Source organism: Mustela nigripes, chromosome 6 (genome assembly GCF_022355385.1).
Source record: "Mustela nigripes isolate SB6536 chromosome 6, MUSNIG.SB6536, whole genome shotgun sequence".
In the NCBI taxonomy this organism is placed as follows: domain Eukaryota; kingdom Metazoa; phylum Chordata; class Mammalia; order Carnivora; family Mustelidae; genus Mustela; species Mustela nigripes.
The window spans coordinates 57533857-57548572 of NC_081562.1; the positions used below are offsets into that span (position 1 = coordinate 57533857).

General features: G+C 43.7%; 1 protein-coding gene across 4 annotated transcripts in view; it reads right to left on the reverse strand.

Moving 5' to 3' along the window:
- Positions 1 to 476: 476 nt before the first annotated feature.
- GUCY2C (guanylate cyclase 2C) overlaps positions 477 to 14716 on the reverse strand; it is a 131473-nt gene continuing 117233 nt past the window's right edge. For all 4 annotated transcript variants that reach the window (XM_059404764.1, XM_059404763.1, XM_059404765.1 and 1 more), the window contains 7 exons: positions 13796 to 13954; positions 10746 to 10938; positions 9097 to 9271; positions 6547 to 6645; positions 4588 to 4682; positions 2644 to 2720; positions 477 to 1393 (listed from right to left, as the gene is read on the reverse strand). In XM_059404764.1, the coding sequence (XP_059260747.1) occupies positions 1216 to 1393; positions 2644 to 2720; positions 4588 to 4682; positions 6547 to 6645; positions 9097 to 9271; positions 10746 to 10938; positions 13796 to 13954 (976 nt within the window). In that variant the 3' untranslated portion in view covers positions 477 to 1215. The remainder of the gene's footprint in view (positions 1394 to 2643; positions 2721 to 4587; positions 4683 to 6546; positions 6646 to 9096; positions 9272 to 10745; positions 10939 to 13795; positions 13955 to 14716) is intronic.

Below are 14716 nucleotides of genomic sequence, written 5' to 3' on the forward strand. Positions count from 1 at the left end.
CCCAGTACTTCCCCTTGTACTTTTTTCACATGGAATTTTTGGGTCACAAACTTTCTGAGCTATCTTGCATGTATGCAAACAATTCTTGCTTTATAAGCCTATTTCTTTGGAATTGTGAAGCCATTGCAGAGACGCCAAGGCAGAAATTATAAACTTCCAGTTTCCAGGTAAGGACTCTTGCCACATATGAAGGGCTAACCCTATACCTCAGAAGATAATTTATTATTTTTGATTTTACCCTTTTCCAGGTGAAGGAGAAAATATTGCGTGTTTCCTGATCTCTGGTGTGGTTTTTGTGGTAGAGGCGGGGCAAGAGTTATGTGATCAAAACAGTTTCCTTCAGATGAGCAACAGAAGTGTTACATTCTTGCCTTTCTGATTCTAATCTACTTCACACCAGCTGCCCTTTGCCATTCTTCCTGAGATTTCAAGCAAATGAGTCAGGCCGGGATGCCAGAAGAAGGGGGCGCAGAAGATGGCCTCTGGATGGCAGGAAGGGGATATTTGCAGAGTTTCAAGTATTTGTCTTTTCTAGTAAATAAGATTTGACCTTTATCTCAGATTGGAGACAGATGTAGGCCCTGCCTCCCATGGTGGAAGGCTAGACATAAAATCCTCTTGTGTGTAGCGGGCGATACTGAACATCCAGGTTCTTAGCACTGAACGACACTGCTAGCTTTGCCTCGCCTCTGCGCTGGGGGCTGTCATCCGTTGTCCAGTGAGCACAAGTGGTGGCCGGCGAAGATGGAAAATGGCTGGGGTCGCTGGAAACACACACAGACTCGGTACCTTTTTAACTTTTATTCTTGCCTACCATAGAGCATATTTTCTGCAAAAATTATGAGTTAAATATAATTTAATGGAGATAGGGTACTTAAAATATAATCGTGACAATTTAAAAACGCTCATGAATACAGAAGGAAAAAGAGCCAGCCAGTAAACCAAACCCAAACAAATGGAATAAGAATACAATCTCTTCAGTTTCCAGACAGTCCATCTATTCTTCTTCTTTCCCAGGGGGCAGCTCCGTGGAGCCACTGTTGAGATCAGACTCCAGAGTAAAAGGTAATTTTTGCACAGCGTGTGCACATCTGATTCACAGAAGCCAGTTTGTGTTCCCGCCCTGGCAGCCACGGCCAAGCAGAGCGCATCAAAGTCTGCCGCTGCTTGGAGGTCTCTGGGACACTTGAGGCCGCTGCCTTAGTGCAGCTGTGCTTAATTCGCTTGGCTGCTCTCCTTGTCGGTCGTGTTCAGCTGCAAGTACTCCAGAGTGCCCCGTTTGTAGCTGGCCACCCGTGTGGGTTTTCGGCTTCTTATCCCCGCCGCCTGCCTTTTCTGTAAAGAGTTCGCGATCATGTCAGAAAATTCGGCTTGCAAGCGCTGCTGATTCTCCCTGGGAAGAGAGGGGGGAGGGAAAACGGAACTTCTCAGCAATTCGTACAGACTATTTCGTAGCTCCAGAACAATCAGTTCCGTTTACCAAATACTTATTTGAGTGCTTAGTCCGTGCTAACCATGGGAAGCCCAGAGAATAGAGAAAGAGCCTTGCTTTTGATGGGCTTATAAGAGCTATCATCCCTGCTCTGTGCATTTGTGGAAAAAGCAGGATACATTTCAAACAGAAGATTCTATTTCACCTTAGGTGAGCCTGGTGATGGGTACTAAGGAGGGCACGTACTGCATGGAGCGCTGGGTGTGGTGCGTAAACAGTGAATCTTAGAACATTGAAAAAAATTAAATTAAAAAAAGTCTATTTCAATTTCAAAGTGGAATGACAGGTGCTCGGCTTTGGAAGAGTGGTTACGTTTCCATATGCCACTGCAGGGAGGGCAAACAACGCCAGGACAGTAGCGGTGGGGCCCTGCACCAACCCTGAGGACTTGCTCCCACACCTTCTGGGGTGTGGATCTTGTCTGGGGAGGCCTCTGAAGCGATGGAGGGTTTTAGGAGTTTGGAGTGGACCTGGGGGCTCCAATAAGGGGCCAGCTCTGCTGTGGCCCCAGGGAAGATCTGGCTTGTTTCGGCTTTCCTAGAGGCTTGCCACATCTGGGTCCAGCATCTGAGAATCTGCAAGCCAGGGTCTCTTGACCATATCAAAAGCCACCCCAACAGCCATGTGACTGACTGCAGCAACCAAATGTGCAATGGGGTGACCCTCTTGGTCACCATGAAGAGAACTGAAACCTGTTCGTTAGACCTGAAACTTGGTCTTCCACACTTGGTCTTCCTCATCTGTGGGAGAACATAGCTTCTATGTGATAACCCAGAACCACAGGCCTGGGGGGAGAGGCGGGGGAGGGGAGGTCCTGTTTCCATCAGGCAGCCTAGCAGAAAGCTGCCGGCTGGGGTCCAGTTGCAGAGTGCCTCTTGGCCGCCAGAACGCCCTCCTCTGGTCTGAACCAGATCTGCGGGAGGTGAGCTCTCCGCTCTCCTCCATTCTGAGCGTGCCTGGAACACCCAACTTCTGGCAGCCAGAGAAGGGAGGTTTCTAGACTTCTCATGTAGGTAGTCCCTGGCCGTGTATTCAATGTATCATTACCACAGGCAGAGCACTTGCCAACAGTTCTATGGCTGTACACAGCAGGAATGATAAAGCCAAGACTTCCGCAGCCCTGTCCCGCCCCACCACACCCAGCAGCTTACACAGTAGGAGGGGTCGGCAGGTTGTACTCCTGGCCCTTCACCCCTGTTAGCCAGTAGGTCGTCTCAGTTCCTCTTCCCTGGGGAGAAAAGAAAGGTGGGCGCCATGGAGGTCAGTGAGACAGGTCTGTTCTAGCCCACCGCGCTGACAAACATCCATTTCCAAGAGACCCCTCACTTCCATGTTTCTCATGAGTGTCCACACTTGAGCGGAACCCAGGTTCTGATAGGATTTGCATTCCCTCCAGACACATCTTTCTTTCCAAGTGTCTTTTTAAAAATACATCTCTCGTTCCCCAGATGTATTTTTTTTTCAAAGTACAGTTCTCTTTTTTCCCCAAAAGATATTTCAAAGTGTTGTTATAGCAACATCAAAAGAACTCTCAATGAAAAAAGAAGAAAATTTGTGTCCAATCCTGCTTCACTAAGACATCCAACTGGTTTTCGTCACCCACTTTTTCTTCGAGCCCTTTTTGCCACAAGATTTCATCACAAACCTGCCAGTTTCCCCACCTGAAGCATGTAAATTACAAACACGTGTTCATCCTAAGACATGCTTATTAAGTGACATTTGCTGGACCCATCTGGAGACTATAAAATGAATGGAAATGTATTGGAAATCCTGTTTTCGCTAAAGCTTATATTTGAAAAGGAGATGGGAAGGCTATATATTTAAAAAATTACTCTTCTTTAAAGGTTTATTTATTTGAGAGAGAACGAGAGTGCATGCACGGTAGGGAGAGAGAGAGAAAGAATCCCAAGCAGACTTCAGTGTGGAGTCTGATGCGGAAATTGATCTCATGACTCTGAGATCATGACCTATGCCTAAATCAAGAGTCAGACACTCAACTGATTGAGCCACTCTGGTGCCCCTAAAAATCATTCATCTTTAAAACCGGTAGTTGGCTGGCTGGGTTTGCACTCCAGTCATGCACACACCACTCTTATGTTGGGGGGAATGCTCTGTGCAGAATTGTATGGATAGTGAGTGTGATATTAGGGCATGTCTACACGAAAAGAGGCTTTTCCAAGTTGTAGTCACATTGTAAAGGCCAGAAGCACTGTGGCTTCTGGAGACAGATCATCGTAACGATCAGTAGTTGTCTTCAGACCATTTGTGAAAGGACTCGAACGACATTGGAAAAGCAGTCCAAGAGCCAACTAGAGACACTTGGAGAGCAACAGCCTGGGGAAGAGAGACTGGTGATTCTCCATCCTTGGCATGCTTCCTGATCACCTTGAATACTCACTAAAAATCCAGATTCCTGATCTACACCCACAGAGGGTCTTTCTCAGCAAGCCTGGGGCCGCAGGTGGCAATCACAGGTCCAGAGCTCCGAATGGTAAAGCAACCCCGGGAGAGGTGGTTTTTGAGAGAAGCAGCAGTGAGAGTAAGGGAGGGAGGCATGGGGGCTTTGGCTTAAGTTAAATAAATCCCAGGGCACCTAAGCGGCGCAGTGGGTTGAGCGTCCGACTCTTGGTTTCACCTCAGGTCATGATCTCAGGTTGTGGGATCGAGCCCTGTGTTGGGCTCTGTGCTCAATATGGAGTCTACTCGAGTTTCTCTCTCCCCCTCCTTCTGCTCCTCACCCACCTCCCCAGGCTCGCTCTCTCCCAAATAAATAAATAAATAAGTGCCATCCCAGACCTTAGCTCTCGGCTTTGTGGGAAGATGTGGAAGCAAAACCTGGAGGTATGTGGAAGAAATGGTGGTAGCATTTTATAACATATCAGTCTTAGTTCAAAATATGAAAAAAGCTCTGAGTTTGCATTCCTCTGGCAGTGGCTTCTTGTACAGGGGGTAATGGGCGATCACCGTGGAGAGTACAGAAAAGGATTCTTCATCTCTTTGCTCCTTGACATTATTGACCATGGGATGTCCTATCTCCAAGGAGATGACCCACAAGTGAGTGCTTTTTCTGGGTCCCCTCCCTGTGGACCCCTTACCTTTAAGTATGTTTCCCCTCTCACTTCATACAGGAACTGGCATTCGGTTCTCTTCAGGATGGCTATTGTGGATCCGCTCACATGAATTCTCAAGGCTGGAAATGCAAAACAGTCAATGAAAATCTCCATTTTGAAGTCTATTCTAGGAACACGTTTGTTTCCACTTGATTCAGGACACTTGTTACAGGAGTTCTTGACAACTGAGATATTTTGGTGAAAGGGCCCTTAAAAATATGACCTGTGAGGGGTGCCTGGCTGGCTCAGTGGGTTAGGCTGCTGCCTTCGGCTTGGGTCATGATCTCAGGGTCCTGGGATCAAGTCCTGCATCGGGCTCTCTGCTCAGTGGGGAGTCTGCTTCCCTCTCTCTCTCTCTCTGCCTACCTCTCCATCTACCTGTGATTCCTCTCTGTCAAATAAATAAATAAAATCTTAAAAAAAAAAAAAATACGACCTGTGAGACAAATACTATCACACATGGAATGAAAGAGGACCTGGCATTGCTTTTTGGCACTTCTTCTGAGTGAAGGGGCTCCCTAGGTGTGCTCAAAAGATTCTCCCTCCTGCTCAGAGAGGTGCCTCCTGTATCTTGGTTTGGATTTAGTTTGTGGTGCTGAGCTTGACAGCTGCAATTTGGTTTTGGGTCCCTGTTGTGAAAGTTCTAATTAGCAGCTTAAGTGTTGGCAGCAAGATGGCGATTCAGGAGAGAGTGATAGGGTCATGACTTTCTTAAGTGTTACTCTTTTGGGGTACTGTCATCCTCCTGACAAGCAGTTGGTGAAGTCCCTGACATTCATGGTCCACCATTCGTATACCACTGTTCCCACCATGGGGGCCACAGACAATGACAATAGTAAGGATAATGGCAGTCCTATATTATACACCTGCCATGTATCCGAGGATTACTAAATGTTTAACATACATCATGTCAACTCCTTCTGGAGACCCTTCCAGCAAGACTGGTATCCCATCCTCTATTTATTCCTTCTACCTTCTGATGCCTAGAAAGATGAGGTAACTGCCCCCCACCCCCGGCTTATACAGAGAGTGATCTGTACAGTTACAATGGTAACCCAATTCTGTCCTTTCCTTTATACCATGACTTTCCTGTACAAACCAGTAAGTTTGTCAGTAGACTGCCAAGATACCACTCTGCACCTGTGTTTTTGTCAGCCCCACCTACCAAAGCTTGCTTTCTCTCTTATCTAGATTTCTGTTTCATGGTCCCCAATATTTATTGAGCATTGGGGCACGTGGGTGGCTCAGTGGGTTAAGCCTCTGTCTTCTGCTCAGGTCACGATCCCAGAGTCCTGGGATTGAGCTCCACATTGGGCTCCTTTCCCCTTTTCCCCTCTCTCTCTGCCTGCCTCTCTGCTCGCCTGTGATCTCTGTTAAATAAATATATAAATAAATAAAATCTTTAAAAAAAAATTTATCGAGCATCTACTACACGGAGCTCATGGTGCCTCCACCCTTTCAGGTGAATGCAATATAGGCTTCCGCATATAATAAATACTTATATTTTCCTTTACTAAAGCCAATTTTCAGGAAAACAAAAGAGGAATAGGAAAGCGAGCCAGTGTATGTTCCATATCTAACCCACTGAATTTTTTTTTTAACTTACATGGATTTATGCTAAATTTTATGACTATTCCAAATAGAGCATGCCTGAATGCATTGCAAATGAACCAAAACGAACAGAAATAGTCTACTAATGAGCTAAAAAGGAAGAACACAGAAATTCTCAGGCAGTGGCAACAATGAAAGCAAATGCTGCAAGAACTGGACTGACTGCGGCCCATGTCCAGTCCATGTGGAAGGTGACTGTTCATCTCACTAGTTCTTTGTAGCTCCTTATTGTGCATTTTATGTTACAGTTCCCCTCTCCTACAGTACACAATCGTTACAGTTCCCCTCTCCTGCAGTACACAATCCTCCATGAAAAGCGATCTCCTTTCTTACGGAGGCCGGTGGATTCCATCCTTGAGGCTGTGTTGACGGTGTCTCCAAATAGGCAATAACGAGGCATCTTGATCCCCACGACTCCAGCAGCGCAGGGACCTGAAATGCACAGAAGCAGGAAGTGGCAGCAGAAGCAATCACGGTGTGGAGTTAAGGTGGGGAAGCCTTTTCTCAGCGTCACAGTGCTGAATCCTTCATTCTATGGAGCTGTGAGAAGTGAGCTGTGACTTGTTAAATGGATATAATCAATGAGGAAAGCATTGTTACAGCCAGACAAGCTTCTAGAAGATATTTTGCTACAGATAGCACAGAAAAGTACATTTGCACAAAATAGGAAGGCATCCAGAGCTCCAGGCTGCTAAGGTGGGAAGTCCTTCTTAATATGTTTAATAGGAGGTTCTTGGGGAGGATGAAAACTCTCCCGCGGCTGGCCTACTGTGCCAGGCCACACAGCTCTGAGCTCTTAAAGGCTGGAGGCCATGCTTCACTCAAAGGCTCAGGGGCCACATTTTGTTTAATTTACTCAGACTAGCATTCTCAGACTGGCGACACAATGATGGGAGACCCAGAAGACAAGGACTTGCATGATTGTCCCCGGGCACTTCCTGTGCCGCTGCGTGAATGCAGACGGACTGCAGAGCCTGCGGCACAAGGGCATTCTTACAAGAACCCAGAAACCAAGGAGAGACCAGGCCCAGCAGCATACTGGGGAAGGAAGGAGGGTGGTTACCCAAGTATTTGTGTGGAGTGACCTAATGTGAGGAGTGACAGATTTTAGACGTTAAAGAGTAACTCAGAAATTGCAAAACTGGTTTTGGATAAAGGGAGCTTGATTTTCTAGTTGGCTTATTGGGTTTTGACCTACATGAGTTTCTTTGTAGGTTTATCCTATAGATTCTCTGTGATTATGAACACTGAAAAAAAAAAAAAAAAAATACCAGATCTTCCTTCGAGTACCGAGCCCTTTGTTAGGTTCAGTGCAAAACATAAAACAACCGAACAACAGCAACGAGAAACAAAAGCAGCAGAAGCCTATGGAAGGGCAGGAGCAGGAGAGGCAGCTACTGATTCAGATCTCTGATCTGTGCCCGACGTCCGCTAGGTCCAATTACGTTGCCTCTTTAACACGGGAGTGAAGCCGGGAAGGGCCAAGTGGCAGAAGATTCCTGCAGAAGTCTTGCCTTCAACTATCAATAATTTAACTGCCACTTCTTAATTTCTGAGGGCTAGCCCCCTCCAGGTATGTGTGCCTAATATCTCTGCTCACTCCAGCCCAGTGTGGTGAACTCGGGGCACTGGTGGTCGCCTCAGGTTTGCGCTGGTCACAGTGGGAAAGAGATGGGGCTGGAACCCAGAGCTCTGTCCTCCCTGACTCGGCTCAGTCACTGTGCTGCTGGCCCTCCGTCCAGGCCTGGCAATCTGTGATAAGTCAGAAAAGGGATAGCCTGCTGCTGCTGGCTGGGGAAACGACCCAGAAGTCCCCTCATGTACATATGGAAACATCTCGGATAGAGAGCTGTGGACATGATTGTGGCAGAAATTTTTAACTTCTATTTACTTTTACTTTGAAAATCTCCTGGATCATTATCAAATCAGTAAGTGTTTACTGCCAGGCTCTCTGCCAGGCATTGTGGACAGAGAATGACTTTTGCAATGCAGTTGTCTGGTCCTCACCACACAGCCTGGAGTGATCTTGGGCTTTCTGTATTTTGAGTCTTCTGTGAGCCAGGGAAGACAGAAAAAAGTAATGACAGAAAGTGTAGGGAGATGTGATTTAATTTAAGACAAGGAAAGGCTGTCTAATAATTATCACTAGTAATGGAGTGAGTTGACTTTGGAAACAGTGAGTTTTCAGGGAATCCTGGGATTATTCCAAAGGTAGCTATAGTATTACTTGTCTTGGAACCTCTAAAAATAAGTTGTGCCCCATAAAGGATTATTCTAGATGACTCCTGAGTTCCTTTCCAACTTCATTTTTCTATAACGTTTGTAGCTCATTTTCTCAAATCTCTACATTCTAGGGTGAGTATCTTTCTTGGTCTTTGAAGTGATCCATTTATTTTCTATACCATAGACGGGGAAGGGGAAGACATAAATGCCCTTGCATTGTAGGATTTTACCAGCTTTTTCCTCCCTGTACATAATCCAATCCGTGAAAGATATTATATTAGTGTAATGGGGAAAACAAAATAAAACAACAATAACAGATGTTGGGGGCAGGGGAGAGGGAAGGAATGGGGAGGAAATAAATGAAATAGTAAATATAGGGACTCAAATAGGAGGAAGTCTGGAGGCTGTCATTTTAGTCTGTGGTTGGTGTTTATCATTCCAGGAGCGAAAGGTTGCTACAGAAGGTGTTGTTCCCTAGAACTCAGGAAGGAGGTTCGACTTATGTCAGGCTGTGTAATGGGATGTCATATTTGGCAGGCAGATTCAAGAGGAAACTTCATGGGAAAATCGATCCCATCTGGAGACCCTTTATCCTTTCTGATTTAGTTGGTGCACAGAGATTCATACAGTTCCCATTTGGTACCCTGCTTAACTCCGTACCAGAGTGAACTCCAATGCGAATCCATATGGGGAGGCCGGGAAGATGCTCCAGCTCGAAGGTCCCCATGAAGCTGAGGATGTCCAAGGCCATCTTGGCAATGTCGATTGCATGCCTGTTGCCATTCCTTTTGGGTAAACCACTGGCCACCATGTAGGCATCACCAATGGTTTCCACCTGTGGAAATAGCTGCTTGTTAGTGGTCCTACCCCTTCAAAAGGCAGAAGAAATAAAAAACAAGCAGTTGATGGCATATCAAAACAAAAGCTTTTGAGAACTCAGTGTGAACATAGCCCCATACTACTTTTCCTGAGACTAGCTCAAGAGCAGGTCTCTGCTAATTTCTTTATGGTTTTATAGTCTATTTAAATGAATGGTAAAGCAGCTATAAAATATTTTGACCTATAAAAGTACTTCATAATAATATAAACCACCTAGATGTGGTGACACTTTTATAATGTTTACATAGTCTGAATGGTTGTATGTAATTTCAGGAACATTTGTAATTACCAGAAAAGTCACCTTTAACACTGAACATTTTTTCTCATGTCCTATTTGACAAAAAATAATTGTAGGCTCCTTCAAGATGTAATGTACATTATTATAGTATAGCAATTTCAAACCCTTTTCACAGTAAGTAAAATTGTATCAATAGTATCCTATAAACATAATTCTTTGATAAATGACCTCTCTTAATTTTATTTTCATAACCATATAGTTCATGTTTGTTGGCCGTCAACTTCTCTTTGCCAACCATCTCTAAAATACATAACCATTTCCTATCCAACAAGAACTATATGCCTTTCTGACCTACCACATAGGGTGAAGACAGTGCTAAGACAAACCCTAAAAGGGACATCTCCTCTGTGGGTAACAGGCATTATGACAGACTATTACACGAGTGACATCTAAGTTTTGCTTGAGCAGATAGTATTTCAGGCATATTGTTTATCTCAGTAGCTTTCACAGTAACCCGCTGAGTTCAGTGTTATGATCATCCCATTCTACAGATAGGGAAACTTTAACTTGCCAAAGTTAAATGTACTTTATAAGGTCACACAGGTAGGGCCAGTTGGGATTTGAACAAATAGCTCTAAGTTATGTGCTCCATAAGCTCTGCTGCTTTCCCAACATGAAAATGTGGGAATTCAATCAATTCTCCTTTACTCTTCTCAGACATTATGAGCCCAAAATGTGTCTGCACTCCAGTCAGAGCACTGAACTTACAGAATGTTCTCCCTGTTCTTCTTCAGTCTTCTATGAATGCTGCTTGCTATTTCAACAACAGATTCCTATTCTACTTTATAGCTCCAGTGTCTTCTCTGCTTCCTTGGCAATCAGTCTACACACTGTCCATTTTTTTTAAAAAGATGATTTGAGAGAATGCCATCTTCTCTCAGTTTAGTACCCAAAGTTCATTCCTGATGAACTTTATGTTGTTTCTTTCAAACTGCTTCTTAAAATTACAAGGGCATTCCGACTTCTGACCCTTGTTACTCTTTTACTTCCCTGCATCTTTAGCTTCAGATTCAACCATGAATTCATGAAATCTTAAATTAGGACAAGATCTGAATAATAATAGGAACCAACCAACTTTGGCTGCTGGCCAGGGGTAGTACAACCATTTCAGCCTGTTAGGTGAAGTGGTTACCTTGTACACATCATGGTGATCAAGAATGTGGTCAAAACTCTTGTAGATGTCATTGAGCATGTCCACCACTTCCATGGGGGTGCTGTATTTGCAGATGGTGGTGAAACCTACAATGTCACTGAAGTAGATTGTCACTTCCTCATACAATTCAGGCTCCACAATTCCCTTTTCCTTCAGAGACTTTACCACTAGCCTAGATGAGAAAGGGGAAAAAATGACTTCAACTTCAGTAATTTTTTTTAATCTTGCATAAATTTTTGAGACAGTAGTAACAACACACAAGGAATTCTAGAATTTGGGTGGGGGTGACCAGGAAGCAAAGACTGGTTGCACATACTGACTGTTGACATTCATCTTCTTCTAGATGCTGACTGTCAGAAGCTGAGGACAGTGTATCATTAATGTAAGAGTTTGAATCACTGCAGCTGTCAGACCTGACTTTTTTTTTTTTAATTTTTAAAAAGGTTTTATTTATTTGAGAGAGTGAGTGAGACAGAGCATGAGAGGGTTGAAGTTCAGAGGGAGAAGCAGACTCCCCACGGAGCTGGGAGCCCGATGCAGGACTTGATCCCGAGACTCTGGGATCATGACCTGAGCCAAAGGCAGTCGCTCAACCAACTGAGCCACCTCGGCGCCCCAGACCTGACTTTTTTCATTAGAGCCAAGTTTTGCCTCCCAGGCATATTTTACACGGTACTGTTTAATATCACCATAAAAGAATAATGCATTTAAAAATTAAGTTTGATATATTCTGAGCAAGAACTTATTTGATATATTTTTTGAGGTAGATTTGGGTCCTTTAAAAAGCAAAGTCAGTCACTATGTAAACAAGTTAAAATTATGGTAAAACGGCAGAGGTCAGATAAAAACAACTTAGAATATCTTTGTTGCAGAAATCAAAGGAGTAGTATATCAGACTCAGAATTCAGAGAGAACCACAAAGAAGGAACTCCACACCATACTTTCTTGACATGCCAAGTTGTCCTTTCATTGAAAAATGGGCGGGGCCAACATGAGACTTGCTGCTCTCTGTCTGCCCTTAGGATCTCTCTGTAAAGGATCCAAGTATGGAACCACTAGAATCAGAACATGGCTGCTGGGAAGTGCCATGGAGGTCACTGAGATCACTGAGGCTTAAAAATAAAGTATGATGCTCACAAGGCCCCACAGCCACTAAGGGCAGATCCAGTACTCAGTAACATCTGCCTTTCGGTCTTTTTACTGCAGGGCATCTCCTCCACAACCCAGACCTTGGGTATTCATGGAGACAAGGAAGATCTGGAGGTAAGCTGATTGTATCGCAGGAGGCATGTCTGCCATTCTCCCAGAAAACAGTTCATTAACTACAAGGACATGCAACACTCGTGGTGAGAACCTCCAAAGCATCGAGGGAAGGCTTTTCAATTGGTGCAATGATAAAGTCTGGGACTTTTGAGAAACATCCCGGTGATGTGGTTGGTTCGATTCTCAGGGCTCTTCTGGGGTGGTTGTTCTTGACCTGCTCAGTATAAGGGTGCAAATTTTCTGAAGGCTACAAAAATGTAATGATAAAATTGGACATTTCACCATCTTTACCCTTCCTATTACTGCTTATATCTGAAAAGTCATATGGCTTGGAAACTAGTACATTACCCAGAGAGAGAAACTAATGTAGGATAAATGAAGAGCAGTGACTCAACCTGGCGAGCTTTGGTACAGGCTGTTGCTGACGCAAACAGATTAACGAACACAGTGGATGTCTTGGAGAGGCCCCCCACAAGAAAAAAAAACTTCTATTTTACTGTCTCAAAAGTCAAGGGGCACTGTTTAAATAAGTTAAATAAGTGTTTAAATAGTATCTGGTTCCTACATCCTGTCTTTGTTTATTTGCAATTTTGCCAATAAATATTTCTTTTTGATTCTTGTAGTTACTGTTGGTGTATGTTTTAGTTTTCTTGTACAAATATACATGCTTTTTACATGTACATTTTTTAAAAGTGACGTGCACTGGAGGCACAGCGTGTTGCAGGTGTTGATGAGAACCGTGTTATGTCAACTTTGACAATCCAATGAAAACATCTACCCACGGAGATGAAAAGTAGAACACAGGGAATACAGTCAGTACTGTGGTCATACTGTTACATGATGACAGATGGTAATTAAACTTACTGCAGTGAGCACTGAGAAATGTATAGAATCATCAAATTACTATGTTGTACATCTGAAACTGATAAAACACTGTCAACTGTACTCAATAATTAAAACAAATAAAACATCTACCATCTAGTAGTCGAAGGGGCACATTACACCAGGAGTAAGATTAAAAGTCTGAGGTGGCGAGCCAGCTATTACGAATCCTCTGAGTATCCTTTTGGTTAAGACTACTGAGGAGGACACCCTGGGAAGGCAGCCAGATGATCTGGATGTTGTTTTTTGTCACCACTCAGCATGAAGGGCCAGGCAAGGAATTCTGCATCATACAACTAGCATTTATGAAGCTCTGATAGAAACGGCCATCTCTGATGGGAATATTAAGGGCTCCAGCCTATGCTCGGGGTACCACTCCCAGCCTGCTCCTTGGCACTCTGGGGACACAAGGATTCTGCAGTAGGCTCCCTTAGGGCACGCGTGACTGAACAAAGCATGTGTGTGTCTCCTACTTCTTCACTCAGGTTTGCCAAAGAGAAACTGTCTCTTTATTTAAAAGACAGTTCCCATGGACTCAAAATCATTCCTTTCATAACGCAGAGTTGATATTCCAAATGAAGCATGGGTTCAGAATAAAATAATAATTAACACAAGTTAAATATAAAAGTCAGACATCTCACCAACTGAGCCACCCAGGTATCCCTCTTCTAGATATTTAGAGTACAAACCAGACCAAGTTTTAACAAAGTATTTTTTTTAAACTCAGTAATTTGCTGAAAAATGTGTAAAAGGGAATGATCCTATATACATATAAAGGAAAAAACAATATTAGACAAAGATGCTGATGCTTTCTTTCTGCTTGAGGGAATAAGGCAGACCTGCGGAATCCTGTGAAACTTACCAGGCAGGAGGACTTGCCTTACCTTGGGAGCAACATAAAATTAAGTCTGTCGGCTCTGTCCCTCTCTGCCTTGTACAGCTGGGTCCTTTCCTCCACCAAGTGTTCCAGATTCCGAGAATAGAGCTGCAGACGTCGGATTAAAGTGTCCATATAACTTTCACTTTTCTGGTCGTGAAATAGGCTGTATGTGGTAATAGATAAAGGGCATAAACATCCAGTAACACAGTGGGAAAATATGATACGACAGTTAATGGAAGAAAAAAAATAAAAATGGCCAACACACATTTAACAAAATCAACCTCTGGAAAAATCAAATAGAAATAGATGTAAGGTTTTTCTTTTTTTCTTTTCTTTTCTTTCTTTTTTTTTTTTTTTTTTTTTAAAGAAAACCAAATGTTAGAACAATGGTAATCAATGGAGGTAAGGAGGTAAAACATACACTATGACCTTTCTGGAGGGACGGACTGGCAAAATGTGTCATGAACTTAAAATGGACACACACTGATCAGTCCACCAGCGCTACTTCTAGGAACTATCCAAAGGAAGCAACAGGAATGTGCTGAGAATTAACTACATGAGAAGCCGCAGCATTCTTTACAATAACAAACATATTAAGGAAAAATGGCAAAATGGCAAAAATGATTGTTTTTAACTTCTGAAAACCAGTGGTCATCTACTGACAAATGGGTAATGTTTCTTCTTTCTTGTTTGCTTAAACGTGTTTTCTGAAATTTTAATAATTTACAGTACAGGGAGAACTTTTTTTTTTTTTTTTTGAAGATTCTAGCAGTGGTAAATGCAACGATAAGAGAAGGATCAAGAAAAGCAAAGCCGAGGGGTGCCTGTGTGGCTCAGTCAGTTAAGCATCTGCCTTCAGCTCGGGTTGTGATACTGGGGTCCTTACATCGAGCCCTGCATTGGGCTCCCTGCCTCACTGGAAGCC